The 16115-nt window shown below is 39.6% G+C and overlaps 1 protein-coding gene across 4 annotated transcripts; it reads left to right on the forward strand.

Moving 5' to 3' along the window:
- Window positions 1-3: 3 nt before the first annotated feature.
- Window positions 4-14942, forward strand: cep83 (centrosomal protein 83). 4 transcript variants are annotated; one of them, XM_051687885.1, is made up of 16 exons: window positions 29-205; window positions 5059-5279; window positions 6104-6254; window positions 6620-6712; window positions 7350-7481; window positions 7582-7833; window positions 8862-8993; window positions 9119-9233; window positions 9307-9451; window positions 9548-9697; window positions 10407-10482; window positions 11284-11441; window positions 11883-12012; window positions 13788-13891; window positions 13991-14156; window positions 14272-14942. In XM_051687885.1, the coding sequence occupies exons 1-16, from the start codon at window positions 122-124 to the stop codon at window positions 14431-14433; spliced, it is 2271 nt and encodes a 756-aa protein (XP_051543845.1). In that variant the 5' UTR covers window positions 29-121; the 3' UTR covers window positions 14434-14942. The 4 variants fall into 4 exon arrangements, 3 of the variants coding, with proteins under 3 accessions (XP_051543845.1, XP_051543846.1, XP_051543847.1); XM_051687886.1 differs by having other exon boundaries at window positions 193-216; XM_051687887.1 differs by lacking the exon at window positions 29-205 and adding an exon at window positions 4311-4650.
- Window positions 14943-16115: the final 1173 nt, after the last annotated feature.

The following is a 16115-nucleotide window of genomic DNA, read 5'->3' on the forward strand; positions in this document are numbered from 1 at the left end:
GATTTATATATGTATATATGGTGGTATTTTTACCAGCTGAGAACAAACGAAGAGCTAATAAAATGTGTAAAGGAGTCAAAACAGCGCCAGGAATTCCTCCGATGCACACACAAACGAAGATATGCTGCAAGGACGGCTGACGGTGGTTCCGATGCCTGTACCGAACTGTAATGGGCAACATAGCTCCTATGATGAGAAGAACCAGGTATGCTTGAGGTCAGTATTAGGCAAATGACTTCCTGTTTTTGGTCCATTTAGACGTCTTTGGTCCATGTTGCGTTCATATATCAATCGAACCGCACCAAAGTTCGTTTGAAAGCGGACCGAGACCCACTATTCAGGCGGTCCGCTTGTTTGGTGTGCACCAAGGTATGGATGGCAGTGTTCACACTTGTTCAAATGAACCGCACTAACAGAGCAATTGCACCAGAGTTCGTTTTAATCGAACCAAACCTGCCAAGTGTGAACACACCCTAAGTTTTGGAACAAACTGATAATGTCGTTGTCGGTTAAATTTTGAATGGTGACCATTCAATCAATATAAGTCAATGGGAGATTTTCCAACATTAATCTTACACTTATTTAACCCTTAAATGCATGGCTGTTTTGACAAACATTATTACTTACCCAGAATGTATATATATAACAAATAGATCTACAAAATGCCCAGATAGTGTCAAATTTTCAAACTTTTTTAAAGACAATTAGAAAATAATAGAATATATTCTGGTATATTTTGATGTTTTTTTTTTCATATATCAAAGAGATGCTGCAACAAATCTAGAAGAGCACTCATTACTTCCACACTTTAATTTTATTAGACGCAACTGGCTGTCAAACACATATTGAGCTACACATAACACAAGCTACACATATGTATTTTCTCAGGCACTTATTGAGTCTAAACAGATCCACAACTTACATTATTTCAGTAGTACTTAACACCCAAATGACAATAGTCATGTCATACGGTTCATGTGTTGTACTTGCTATAGTTTACTTCCAGGTTTCTTCGTCAAATAGCAATGTCTAATGTAAATCAAGTCAATCACTGACACATCAGCACCACCCTGAGTAAGAAATAGCATGTATAATATGTATGTGTACATGCATATGGGATACTGATAATTCAAAATAATTTTTACATAAAGTAGTCTTTTGATCTGCCACTCCAGGTATTCCTCAATTAAAGTGTCTATCACGTGAACTGACTTTTTTAATATTTAGTTGAATACTTTTTAAATTATAAGAGAATTTCCATTACTACCCCTAGAATGCATATGTGGGTCCTAAATAACCCACTATTTGTTTTTCCCACCCCTCGTCACCCTCCCCAGCCCTAGAGAGGCAGGAAAAAGCCTGCCGGCAGGCAGGACCAACAGGTCAGCGGCGTCAGGGGTGTACGTCATGCCGAGGGTTCCCTGGCCTGAGGCAAAGGAGGGAGGGGTGTGACGAGGAGGAGGGCGGCTCCCAATCAGGCTAATCAGCCGAGGAGAGGGATAAGTGCGGCGAGATGTGGCAGCTCGAGAGAGAGAGAGCCACGTGCAGCTGCAGTGTGTGCATTTATGTTTGTGTCTTTTTGTTTCATTAAACTTTATTTTGATGGTTCGTCCAGTTCCCGCCTCCTTTCCATTGAACCTTGTTACAAACAGGTTCTGTATTTGGCATGGGATTGTATTGCACAGCGTAAAACGTTCCTGAATGTTTGGCCTTCATAATGCGGGAATTCCCGCAGAGACCGCACAAACTATAACGTGCTGTTGAAAAGTAGTCAAATTAATCCCAGCAGATGAACAAATAAAATCAATAATTGTATCTTTAATCAGTGTGTGTTGTGTATATCAGCACTATCGGTCCACCATCCCCTCTCCCTCCCTCTCGCACTAATAATATCACACACTCTTAACTGTCCCACGTTGTCGCTGTAAAACTAAGGGTGGTCAGGCCTTCTCTGCTGCAGCACCTAAACTTTGGAACAGTCTGCCCGTAAATGTGAGGTTTGCTCCTTCACTAGCCAGTTTTAAATCGGCTCTTAAATCTTATTTGTTCTCTCTGGCGTTTGATTAAGATTAGTTTAAGGGTTTTATGTTGAAGTTTTCTGATTGTATTTTATTTAATGTCTTTATATTTTATACGCTGCATGTTTTCCTTTAATGCTTTCTTTTTATATGCTCAACGTTTTATTGTACAGCACTTTGCCGCAACTCTGTTGCTTTTAAATGTGCTATAGCAATACATTTTGACTTGACTGACTAAAGGAAGCACTTTCTCACATATTTACTCATTTGTTGTTTAAACATATACCCTAAATAAATTTAAAATAAGAATATAACATTAATAACATGTAAAAATACAAATGTATAATAAAATGTCTGCAATAAGGGGGCCTGGGTAGCTCAGCGAGTATTGATGCTGACTATCACTTCTGGAGTCGCAAGTTCAAATCCAGGGTGTGCTGAGAGACTCCAGCCAGGTCTCCTAAGCAACCAAATTGGCCCAGTTGCTAGGGAGGGTAGAGTCACATGGAGTAACCTCCTTGTGGTCGCTATAATGTGGTTCGCTCTCGGTGGGGCGCGTGGTGAGTTGTGCGTAGAGGCTGCGGAGAATAGCGTGAAGCCTCCACACGCGCTAGGTCTCCGCGGTAACGCGCTCATCAACCCGCACATCTTATCACGTGGCTTGTTGGTCTCTGAGGTGGAGGCAACCGAGATTTGTCCTCCACCACCAGATTGAGGTGAGTCACTACGCCACCAGGAGGACTTAGAGCACATTGGGAATTGGGCATTCCAAATTGGGGAGAAAAAAAAAAAAAAAGTTTAACCAAAATAATTTCTTACAGAGCATAGTTACCACATTCACTAAGGTCAAAATACATCAAATCCGATTTGTCCCCTTTTTTAATAAGTAACATGAAATATCAATGACCTATTGACCACTGAACTTGAAATGGACATTCCTGAACGTACATTCTAACGTTCTCTCTTGGTTCGCCAAGAAAGTTTTCTTTACGGAAATGGAACGTTCTCTGCTGGTTTGGAGAACGTTCCCCTAACGTCTTACTAACGTGGTCCCAACGTTCCCCTGACGTTCTCCTAACCTACGGTTCACCAGAATGTTCCATACTGCATAAAAACAGTGTTGCCTTGAAAGCACACAAACATACAATCCTGCAAAAATAGTTCTGTGGGAAAAGGTCGTGCTTTACACTATTGCCCTTTTAAAGATAAAGAACTTACCAAAACAATAAATGACGTTTATAACAGCAGGGAAGGAAGAGAACTGGTCCAGGCCCAATGTTATCAGCTGTAATGCCCAAGTAAAACTACTCAAGCCAATTTCAACAAAACTTTTTATAAACTGTATTTTAAGATGGCATGGCTAAATAAATTACCATCTAAAATTAAACAGGAAACCACAACAAAGTTGGACACATACAAAAGCTACACTTTTACAGCGGGTACTGTGTCCGGCACTTAATATTATGTTGTACAAAGTGCTTACCTATAAACCAACACAGTAACTTATTTCAGGATGAAAGCATCCCTCTGGACAATGTGTAACCTCACCGTAGGTAAACGCCTCAACTCAAACACACTCCATTTCCGCCCTCTGTCGGCATGAAAAGGTTAGTGCAATAGACCTTTTTCACAGACCGTGATGACGCGTTTCCGCCTTATCTAGCAGCGTAAATTTCGCGAATTTTTTTAGATTATACATTTTTAAAATATTGAGTGTAAATTTATAACATTATGCTTTGTGTTATATTACCCTGTAATTAGTTTTAAAAATCGAATTAGTACATCTGCGAGGAGGTTTCTATTACAGCGACTGACAGTAAATTTGGCATCTTCTCCCATTTTCTCCATTCTCCATCGCTCTCTATTTTTATTTTTTTATTTGTTTATTTTCCAATTCTGGAAAGTCATTAAAACGTAAGAGTGTATTTTTTTTCTTTTGGTCTTGGAGCAATTGGGTCCTTTGCTTCATCCTTTGGCCGTTGGCCGTTCCAATTTCTCCCATTCATTTTAATTCGAGTGGTTCATCTTTGCGTAACTGTCTCTGATGAAGGTGGTGGAATCAGCGAAATTTATAAAAATTAAAAAAAAAAATTCATGCTGCGTAATATTTAATCACATTTATTATAAACGCTTAAATTAACCCATTTTAAAAGAGTAACTCAAAATATGCACTTATTCTCATAATAATAATAATAATAATTATATATAATATATATATTTTTTTATTTTATTTTTATTATTATTATTATTTCAACAGAAGGCTTTTATTTTGAAAGATGACTTTGGCGGCCATCATGCATACGTAACAGTGTAAACTTAAACAGTGTTTCTGTTAGTGTTGGTGCAGTTAATTTTAATATAGCTACTCGAAATTATTCAGGTTTTTATTTAATACATACATTTAGTTTTATGTTTTGTTCGGTGCTGGTCTCACGCAGTCGACTAAATCCCGCAGATGTGTTAGTTATAAAAATAAATAAAAAAAATAACGTAACCAGTGCTGATTAAGGACTGTTTAGAGGACATTTAAACACATCCGCAGTTTAAACTTAAAATAAAACTGTTTATGCACTGACTTGCACTCAAAAACCACACGAAAGGATTTAACTTCTATGGGGACAGTACTGTGCATGTGTGTTTCCCAAGCGGCTCAGTTGCTTTGACAACATGGGAAGAAGCCGTTGTGCTTTTATGCTGGAGTAGATCTGTTTCTACAACACAAACTGAGGAGGAATCACTGGAGACCAGCATCTTCTAATCACTTGAGAAATAAGGACTCTTGTATTGCACATGTAGTGATTAGGTGCTTTGTTCACACATAATCAGTCTCTTATAAGTGATTTAAAACTTCTGCAGTCATTCTTGATGAGACGTGCTTGTGGAAATGTTGGTGCATCTCTTGACTTTGCTGGCTGAACTGGAAGTCATTTGTCTTGATTGAGATCTTTGTCTTTGCCAGAGGTCTCTTGAGGTTCTAGTGTAGCCTGTAGGGAGGTATAAAACTCTCCTTCTTTGCTCCCTCACTCTCTTTTTCTCTCAGTGCATTATGGACAAGATGAACCCTCCAGCATTAGGGCAGTCATTTGCCCTGTTCCCAAACCTGGAGCCTGCCGGAGGAGGTGGGAAAGCTTCAGTCCTACTGGGCGGCTCTGCAGGGCTCACCAGCTCCGATATGGAGCTTCAGAAAATGCTCATAGATGAGAGAATGCGCTGTGAGAACCACAAAACCAACTACCAGACCCTGAAAGCTGAGCACACCAGGTAAGTGATTTTGCTCTATTGAAGAGCTATATTACTGCTTATGTCTAACAAGATTTTTTGTTAAACCTCAGTGTGGATCAATTCTATAGTTGTGTGATGCATTGTTTGGGTTAAGTTCTGTAAATTAAGTGCAAAAGCAGATTACTACTTTGAATTAATTATAACATTTATAATCTTATAACAGAAGATGATCGTTCACCCAAAAATGAAAAACCTCGCATCATTTACTCACCCTCATGCCATCCCAGACGTGTATGACTTACTTTCTTCTGCAGAACACAAATTAAGATTTTTAGAAGAATATCTCAGCTTTGTAGGTCCATACAATGCAAGTGAATGGTGACCAAAACTTTGAAGCTCCAAAACGTACATAAAGGCAGCATAAATGTAACCCATAAGACTCCAGTTGTTTAATCCATGTCTTCTGAAGCAATCTAATCGATTTTGGGTGAGAAGTATAACTCCTTTGATTGCAGTCTCTAGTGACTGCTCAAGATTCTTGTCAAGATTTATAGGGAAAAAGGAGTTATATTTTGGTCTGTTCGCACCTAAAACTGATTGGATCGCTTCAGAAGACATTGATTAAACCACTGCAGTCATATGGATTACTTTTATACTGCCTTTGTGCTTTTTTGATGCTTCAAAGTTCTGGTCACCATTCACTTGCATTGTGAGGACCTACAGTGCTGAGATATTCTTCTAAAAATATTTGTTTGTGTTCTGCTGAAGAAAGAACGTCATACACATCTGGGACGGCATTAGGGTGAGTAAATGATGAGAACTTTCACATTTGGGCGAACTATTTCTTTAATGTGTTTGTGCAGACTGCAGGACGAATACACTCGGGCGCAGAATGAACTGAAACGATTGCTCGGTGACCGTCAGGTCGCTCAGGAGAAACAACAGCTGCTGTTGGCCGAGCTGAGAGGAGAGCTGCTGGATAAAACACGCGAGCTGGAGGAGCTCAAACTTCAGGTACACAACCATATCTTAAGTGCGGGTAACACTTTATGATCATTTTCATTAATGAGTCATGCAAAAACAATATATAATACTTAACATATCAATAGTTAATACATTTAGATATGCATATACTGTATATATGAGAATATTGAATCAAAGCTTGATGACATTTATATTTGATTGCACATTAACTATACATCATCTTTGTAATCATCTTTGTTAATGTTAAAGTATTAACCATTTACATAACATGTTCAATAGTTGTTTTTCATTGATTGTAGTTGCTTCTAAACATGCTTGTATAATGCATATGTAGTACTTTTTTTTTCTAAGAGATGCTATAATGTGTTGATCATGTTTGTGTGTGTGTGTTTTAGGTGCCAACCCCTCAGCGGCTGGAGCTCTTGAGAGCACAGGTGCAGCAGGAGTTGGAGGCTCCTATCAGAGAACGCTTCAACAAACTCCAGGAGGTAACAGATGCCCATCTGTACCACCTGACTCCCTCTCCACAAATAATAACTCTCATCGTCATGACAACCACAATTGTACATGCTGGAGTCAGGATCCTGTCTGTTACAGATGGAAAACTAACTGCTTTGTCTTTACTGCCTGTTATAAAAGACAAATAGTAACCTTTTGAATGCAGGTTTTGTCTTAAATTGTTTAGCAAGATGTGCACGGCTAAATATGTTCTTAAAATCAGTTCTCCCAGTTACAATTTTTCACATAATGGTCATGTATTAAACATGAACAAATGTCTGTGTAAATCCTTCATAAAAACAAACTTTTTGCATGAATCATTGCATTCATTTAAATGCGACAAATGACATAAGAATGGTTTTATGATTGATTTACATGTAATATTATGAACAATATTACTCCTTGATATTTGGAGGACTATTTTACACCCTCAGATGTAGCCTAACAGTTAGCACACACATGCTCCAACACATTGAGCTGTGATGCTCTTGTAGACTACACAAGTTCAAATCCGGCTCATGACATTCCCAATCCCGTTTCCTGTCTCTCTCTCTCCCCCTTATTACCTCCCCTCTAAATGAAAGTGGCCAAAAGTAAAATATATTTTTTTTCTTCTTTCTGTGACAGGAAGCAGAGAATTACAGATCCGAGTACAATAAACTCCGTTATGACCTCACATTCCTGAAATCTGAGTTTGATCATCAGAAAGAGGAACATGCTCGAGTCCTGGAGGAGAGACGGATACGACATGAAGCTGATGTATGTTTTATCTTATGAAAAGAGCTTTTGACCCAACTGTATTGTAGATGGTTCCTTTTCTTGAAGTTGTGTTATATACAGTATGTGTGTGATCCCACAGGTGGCCCGTCTTGAGCATGATAAGGAGGATCTGGCTGCTCAGCTTCAGAGTGGAGACCCTGCACGGGATGGGAAGCGTGTGGAGGCTCTGCTGAGGGAAAAAGCTCAGCTCCATCAGCGGCTCCGAGTTCTGGAGGCAGAGGTGGCTGAACTTAGAGCAGAGCGAAACAACTCAGGTGCTCAGGCTGAAAACGTCCAGAGGATTCAGATCCGACAGCTAGCCGAGTCGCAGGCTGCAGTAAAAGCCCTGGAGGTGAGCGGATCCCATGCCATCCCAGATGTGTATTACTTTCTGTTTTCTGCTGAACACAAGCGAAGAGTTTTAGAAGAATATCTCAGCTCTGTAGGTCCATACAATGCAAGTCAGCAGGGTACAGAACTTTGAAGCTCAAAAAACATATAAAGGTAGCATAAAAGTAATCCATATGATTCCAGTGCTTAAATCCATGTCTTCAGAAGTGATATGATAGGTGTGGGTAAGAAACAGATCAATATTTAAGTTATTTTTTACTATAAATGTCCACTTTCAAAAAGCCCTCCTAAGCGCTCTTCTTTCCTAAGAGTTTTGTTTTTGTTTTTGGAGATTCGCATTCTTCATGCATATCGCCACCTACTGGGCAGGGTGGAGAAGTTATAGCAAAAGCACTTAAATTTTGATCTGTTTCTCACCCACATCTATCATATTTCTGACGATATGGATTTAACCACTGGAGTCTTATGGGTTACTTTTATGCTGCCTTTATATGCTTTTTTGAGCTTTTGGCCACCATTCACGTGCATTGTACAGACCCACAGAGCTGAGATATTCTTCTAAAAATCTTCATTTGTGTTCAGCAGAAGAAAGAAAGTCATACACATCTGGGATGGCATGAGGGTGAGTAAATGAAGAGAGAATTTTTATTTTTGGGTGAACTATCCCTTTAAGTAAGGAGTTTTTTTTCTTGTTACTGGCAAATGGATTCATGCCTGACTGTTCTGTAATTTTCTAGGTTCAATTTAAGAAGCCAGATACATTGTTGGATTTAAATATAATATAAATCTAATTTGCCAGAGTCATGGCACAATGGGTGCTGTACATATTCACAATATCCCAATCCATTGCCTTTCTCTCTCCTCAACAGTTTCCTGTCTCTTTCCACCTGTTCTGTAATAAAGGCTTTGTAAGCCGATTAATATCAAATAAAATAAGACATTTTTATATATTTACTAGGACCAGAATTGATTTTATGTAGAACTTTCTGGGCATCAAAAAACTGTGTCTGTGTTTTTTTTGCCATCCAGGCAGAGAAGCAGTCTATTCGTATGCAGTTGGACCGAACAGAAAGTGAACTTCGTCTATCTCAGGAACAAAACACACTCCTCACAGGCAAACTGCACAAAGCTGAGAGAGAAATCAACTCACTCAACAGTCAGGTACAAGAATACTGTCTGTGCTCCAGAGTGACTTAACCAGACCGATTCTATGAATTAATGTCTCCTTGCTACAATAACATACCCTGTTGAGGTGTTTATGTGTTTGTGTGTATTTTATTGGCCAGGTGGAAGAGATGAAGCACGCTCATAAGCTGGAGCTGGCGAATGTAAAACTAGAGTGTGTCAGAGCCAAAGGAGAGATGGAAAGGGACAGAGACACACTGCAATGCCAAGTGGAAGGTAAACATCTTCTCTCCTCTCCTTTACTCTCTCTTAACCTGTTTTACTGTAATAACAGTACTCTGTCTCCCAGGTCTACAGTCCGATATTGAGGTTCTGAAAGTAACACTGGAGAGAAATAAAGACTTGATATCTGAAAAAGAGAGAGAGATGGTTCGCAGGGTTCAGGCAGCAAGAGAGGAGGAGATAAATAAGATGGCAACCCTTCAGGAAGAGAAGTAAGCACACGACTATTATTGGAGGAATTGGTCTTTAATGCATTTCTTTCAAACTGTAGCTGATTGTTTATGCATTTACATTTATTTGTGTTTCAGGCTGGAGCTGGAGAATCGGTTGTCTGAGCTTGAACAGCAGAGAGCTCTTCAGGAGGCAACGGGTAACACCCAGAAAGAAGAGTGGGAGGAGCGTCTCCGTGCCGCCCAATTGGGGGAGGAGTCTGTCCGTAAGGAACTGCACATCCTGAGGCAAGCATCCTCTATTTTACTTCAGGGTCATTTCTTTCTGTTTAAAGTCAACATGAAATCTGAATTGACCCTATTTACGCTCTTAATACTGTTCAAAACATTACTCCAAAGAAAGAAATGTTTGCCTTGAAATTTTTTATCAGAATGACTTTGCATTTTGATTAATTTCACCTAGGGCTATCAGCAGGGCTGAGAAACTAAATTCGAATTTTTCACAGAAATAATGGCAAATTTCGAATTAAATTCAAATTTGTAAAGACATTGTTTCAGGTTGGGGGAAAAATCTACAAGACATCTGATTTTTTTTAATCGACGTTGTGTCCTACGCCTGCGCCTGTTTTAGCCCAAGAATGTAAGTCATAATCAGTGCATCCAAAGTTCAAATGCTAATTTTAGCATTTGAATGTGCATTTTTGTGTTAAATTTGACAAATTTCACATTTTAATTTGATAGCCTTAATGTCACCAGTCCTTCTTATTTCTTAATTCATCCCCTCGAACCACCTGTCGTAAAGAAACCACTTTTCACAATCAAATCAGTTAAAAATAGGTGGGACTTGATAGTAAAATGGGCAGCAAATTCTGTTTCATATCGACTTTAAGGGTCATTGTTATATAATTGACTGAGAAGCAATTACTTTACATTAGACTGGATGCAGATGTCATTGTCAATCATTGTGTGATCGCCTGTTTGTTTGTGGGTGACACAGAACTAAAGTTCAGCAGCAGGGCCAACAGCTGGAAGAGCTGGAGACCTTGAGAGCAGAAAACGCAGACTTGAGACGAGTAAGTGAAATTACTGTGAATGCACTTAAAGAGATAGTTCACCCAAAAATGAAAATTCTCTCATTTACTCACTTTCATGCCATCCCAGATGTGTCTGACGTTCTTTCTTTTTAGAAGAATATTTCAGCTCTGTAGGCTTTTTCAATGCAAGTGAATGGTGGCCAGAGCTTTGAAGCTCCAAAAAACGCGTAAAGGCGGCATAAAAGTAATCCATATGACTCCAGTGGCTTAATATATGTCTTCTGAAGCATTGCCATCACTTTGGGAGATAAACAGATCAATATTGCAATCCTTTTTTACTATAAATCTCCACTTTCACTTTCAGAATGTGAAAGTGAAAGTGGAGATTTATAGTAAAAAGGATTGAAATATTGATCTGTTTCTCACCTACACCTATCATATTGCTTCTTAAGATATGGATTTAGCCACTGGAGTTGTATGGATTACTTTTATGCATTTTGGAGCTTCAAAGATCTTGTCACCATTCACTTGCATTGTTTCAGCTCTGTAGGTCCATACGTTCTTCTAAAAATCTTTGTTTGTGTTTTGTAGAAGAAAGAAACTCGTACACACTTGGGATGGCATGAGTGAGTAAATGAAGAGAGAATTTTTCATTTTTCAGCTGAACTATCCCTTTAACATAGAGGTGGAACTTGTTGAAGTTATGACATACAGCTGTCATTCAACTTAAGTAATTTTTAACAGTACCATGACAGAGAATATTTTATGACATTAATCTATGTTAACAACCAATTACCCTTATCTCTTACTGTTTTGTACATTTTGTTTATGGGATATCAGCAAAATGCTGAGGTCAACCTACAGATCGGGACACTCTCTCACTCTGAGAGTGAGCTGCTAGAAACCAACAGCAGACTGAGAGAATGTCTGGAGAGAGTGAGAGAGGACCTGCGGAGCGCTCGCACACAAATGGAGAGGACGCAACAGGAGGCCGAGAGGTATGCCTGCACATAAACTAGATAGCTAGCAAAATTGACAAAGGGAAATTCCAGGCCCAAAATATTTCAGAGAATGCTGATGGCTTGAGAATCGAACTTGCTGACAGAGCGTCAAAACATGCCATTTAGCATTTCTTCAGATAAGAGGTTATTAAGATGGTATGTTGGCATCAAAGCAAAGACTGCTTGGTAGACAGTTTCTCATTCAGTGACAAATATAAGAAGAGTTTGTTGATAATGTTACGACAATCATGAAAATTAAAATTCATCCTGAATATGTTGCGACCGCTCTCACTCTTATTTACTTCAGATCAGCGTTACTTGAACTCTACTTTGATGCACAAAACTGAGGCAGATGATTCACTTATGCTTTTGTTCAGAATGCTGAGGCTTGAGTGTTAGAATCAAACACACCTTGCACGCTCTGTCTGGTTGTAACAGGTTGGTGGATGAAAGGCGGGTGGAATGGTTGGAGGAGAAACACAAACTGCAGGATAAAGAGGCAGAACTGCGGGACAAATACAGCCAGGCCAAAGAGCGCCTGCAGAGGGCAGCATTTGCTCAAAAAAAGGTTGTGCCTCCCTTTTTTTTGTTCTGAATTATAGGAATATTCTGTGTTCAACTGAAGTTTAACTGAATATTGCTGATTACCACAAAATATGGTAAAAAAGAGTAAGATTACAATGGAAGTGAATGGGGCGATGCAAAGCCTGTAAACCCTGTTAGCAACTTATCACACTAAAATCATGTAGAACAGAGATTTTATCACACGAACATCATGTTAATGTAAAAAGTTACATCTCATGGCTATCCTTTTGAATCCTTGATTTTAACGTTATAGACTGGCCCCATTCACTTCCATTGTATGTGCTTTACTGTAACTGCAGTTTTTTTAAATAATCAAGAGACGAGTCAAAATTATTTTCTGCATTACAAATGCTGTCTTTTTTTTGTGTAACAAACTGAAATGGTGGTTATTATTGTTATTAACCTCCCGAGACACGAGCGTGACTGCTGTGTGCATTTTCCATTTCTCTTTTTGAAACGTTACATCAGAAATTAGCTTAATTACAAAGTTATTTCAAAGTAATGGCCAGCATCATCCAATCACTGCCAAGTTACCATGTTAAATTAAAATTATACATTATAAATTCTGAATCTATGCTCTGATTACCATTGTCCCATGTCTGCCAAACATGTTGAGTGATCTAAACATCATCTGCTGCCTGAAACTGAACTTTTGGTTGGATGTTAGGTGTGAATGCACGTGAATGACTTAACCTCCAGTGTGCTGTCTATCTGCACTGGTCTCGGAACAGTTCAAAATGCACCTTATTTTCATCCTAACTCCAGCTGAAAGCAACATTTTTCAGCTTTTGGATGAACCCTTTTATTCTCAATGTGATAATGCACAGTATATATAGAAAAGCATTTACTAATGTTAATGAATAGAACCATATTGTACAGAGATAACAAAATAAAATAACAAAATGTATATTAAAAAGAAGCTAAATGGGGCCTGGGTAGCTTAGCTAGTAAAGACGCTGACTACTACACCTGGAATCGTGAGTTTGAATCCAGGGTGTGCTGAGTGGCTCCAGTCAGGCTTCCTAAGCAAACAGTTGGCCCGGTTGCTAGGGTGGGTAGAGTCACATTGAGTTAACCTCCTCGTGATCGCTATAATGTGGTTCTCGCTCTCTGTGGAGCGCGTGGTGAGTTGTGCATGGATGCTGCGGAGAATAGCGCGAAGCCTCCACACGCGCTAGGTCTTCGCGGTAACGCGCTCAACAAGCCACGTGATAAGATGCATGGATTGGCGGCCTCAGACGCGGCGGCAACTGAGATTCGTCCTCCGCCACCCAGATTGAGGTGAGTCACTACGCTACCACGAGGACTTAGAGCGCATTGGGAATTGAGCATTCCAAATTGAGCAGAAAACTTTTGAGGGAATAATGTCCCAATTTCCACGTATGTGGACATCATGTTTATCAGCAGCTAAAGCGTGAAAATGAATGATTTTTTTAAAGCGGCATATCAAACGAAATTAGAGTGTACAAGCAGGGTGTACTATTTACTTTTGTATTTTTTTTTATTTATTTATTTTACCAGAGGCACTTTTGTTGGCTCTTCGTCAATAGAAATGCTTCAAGGAAATTGAAGCTGTTGTGTCACGTGACTCTGTGCGACAGAAGTTTAACCCTTAAACAACAGTCTAGGGTCTTGTGAACAGTATTCAGTCGGTTTAAATTAAAATGATGCGCTGTGTATAGCAAAGCCAAAATACAACGTCCACGCACGTGGGGTTGCAAGAGGTTAAAGGTGCTTTATTTGTTTCTCTGATTTCAGAGGAAAACAATAACTGAACTAAAAGAGAAGAAACTCCAGGACAAGATTCAGCTCCTGGAATCCAAGATAGAAGAGCTTGAGATAGAAGCCAGCACAGCCAAAAAGTACCCCCATATTCTGTTTTAAAGTGTCTCTTTTTTCGAAAGTAAAGTTGTTATTTAGTTTGTCTTAAGATGATTATTTAAATGTATTTGTGCTTGTAGGAAATCCTCATACTCTGAAGAACACGCTCAGCTCAGCAAGCGTTTAAAGGAGCTGCAGCGGAGACACAATGAGTTCCGTCGTCTGTTGCTGGGCAACCAGATGACCTCCACCCCTCTGGCCCCATCCCTCCTCATCCCAGCAGACTCCATCTTCTCAAACATACAGGTGTCCATAAATGTCCCATCAGAATGAGTAGAACATTCTCCTGCAAACCAATTATAAAGCTCTGTTGTGTCTCCACTGCTTTCCCACTCATCTGTTCATGCATTTCCTCTCTCAGGAGGAGCAGCACCAGAGGGAGTTGTCTGTGCTGCGGAGACGCTTAGAAGATCTGGAAAGCAGTCAGCAGCAGCAGCTGGAAGAGCTGTCTGCACCTCTGGACAGAGACAGAGACCGAGAAAGACTCCCAAGTCCACGCGATGCTCTTCCTGACCTCTCTTGACCACAAGCTGTGTGATTACATTCACTTTGTGCCACAATCCTGACCTTCTGTATGACATTCGCGAGCCTTGTCGTGCTTTGCAACAGAAAGTTCACGGATTTCTTAATAAAATCTGTTGCATTATTTATTGAGCAATCTTCCTAAACTGTTGACCTTCTTAATGTTTACGTAATTTGTGGCTTGTGTTGCTGTTGTAATCTTCCACAAATTCAATTATTTTTTAATTTTTGCTGATTTTGATATTGAAATTGATTCTGTAACTTGTTACAAACCTGAGAAGCCATGTTTATCTCTTTTTTTTTATCTTATTTTTATTTTTTTAATTTACCAGACATTTGTATACCCAAAGGTGCATCTACATTGTTCTCTTCAGTGAATCATTTTTGTAAAATAAAAATGTTTATATAGTTGCGTATAATTGTCTTAAGAATGTTGCCTCAAGGCAAAATGCTCTGAAAGCGCTCACCCATGATTTAAATGTGTTTGAAATAAAGGGCTTTTAAGCGTTACATTGTGCCTTCTCTTTCCGTTCTTATTTGCCTGTGACTAACTAAACCAAAAGTACTTGAAGGCAATTAAAAGTATAGTTAACCCAAAAATGAAAATTCTATATTCATTTACTCACCCTTAGTGGTGGCTCAGTGGTTAAGGCTCTGGGTTTCTGATCAGAAGGTTGGGAGTTTGAGCCCCAGCACTGCCAAAATGCCACTGTTGGGCCCTTGAGCAAGGCCCTTGACCCTATCTGCTCCAGGGGCACTGTATCATGGCTGACCCCACACTCTGACCCCAGCTTAGCTGGGATATGTGAAAAAAAAAGTATTTCACTGTATATGTGCAAATGTGTGATAAATAAATGTAATTAATTAAAATATATATATATATATATAAATTAATTATGTTGTTCCAAACCCATATAATTTTCTTCTGTGGAACACACAAGTAGATGTTAGGCAGTTAGGCAGGAAATCACCATTCAATTTCATTTTATGTAATTAAAAAAATGCAGTGAGGGGGCCTGGGTAGCTCAGCGAGTAAAGATGCTGACTACCACCCCTGGAGTCGCGAGTTTGAATCCATGGCGTGCTGAGTGACTCCAACCAGGTCTCCTAAGCAACCAAATTGGCCCGGTTGCTAGGGAGTGTAGAGTCACATGGGATAACCTCCTCGTGGTCGCTATAATGTGGTTCTCGCTCTCGGTGGGGCACGTGGTGAATTGTGCGTGGATGCCGCAGAGAATAGGATGAAGCCTCCTCACGCGCTAGGTCTCCGCGGCAATGCGCTCAACAAGCCACGTGATAAGATGCGTGGATTGACGGTGAGGGAGGGAGGGAGGGGACAAAAAATAAAAAAGATGCAATGAAAGTGAATGATGACTGAGACTAATTCCTATCTTTGTGTCCCTTGCAAGAAAGTCAAATGGGTTTGAAACACATGAAGATGAGTAAATGATGACAACATTTTCATTTTTGGGGTGAACTATTCCTTTAAATCTAATCGAAGTGTAATTTCGGGCCAGTGTACAATTTAAGTCTGAATCCGTTTCAATTTCAATTAAACTGTTGCTTTTTGCAGAAAAACTGCAACATATTTGGCCATCACGCAGAATCGGAAGGCTATTATGCACACTAAATATCCAGCTCACTAGGCTTTGAGACAGCCAGTATACAATAAGTGTTTTCAGT

The sequence above is a fragment of the Myxocyprinus asiaticus genome, chromosome 45, assembly GCF_019703515.2.
Source record: "Myxocyprinus asiaticus isolate MX2 ecotype Aquarium Trade chromosome 45, UBuf_Myxa_2, whole genome shotgun sequence".
NCBI lineage: Eukaryota > Metazoa > Chordata > Actinopteri > Cypriniformes > Catostomidae > Myxocyprinus > Myxocyprinus asiaticus.

What these genes read in the sequence shown, in the direction of transcription:
- cep83 (XM_051687885.1), top strand. Translation starts at nt 122, where the DNA reads ATGCTGCAAGGACGGCTGACGGTGGTTCCGATGCCTGTACCGAACTGT. An exon ending in GGATACGACATGAAGCTGAT is followed by an intron (nt 7,482 to 7,581) that starts GTATGTTTTATC and finishes GTGATCCCACAG; the next exon opens with GTGGCCCGTCTTGAGCATGA. An exon ending in TCAACTCACTCAACAGTCAG is followed by an intron (nt 8,994 to 9,118) that starts GTACAAGAATAC and finishes TTTATTGGCCAG; the next exon opens with GTGGAAGAGATGAAGCACGC.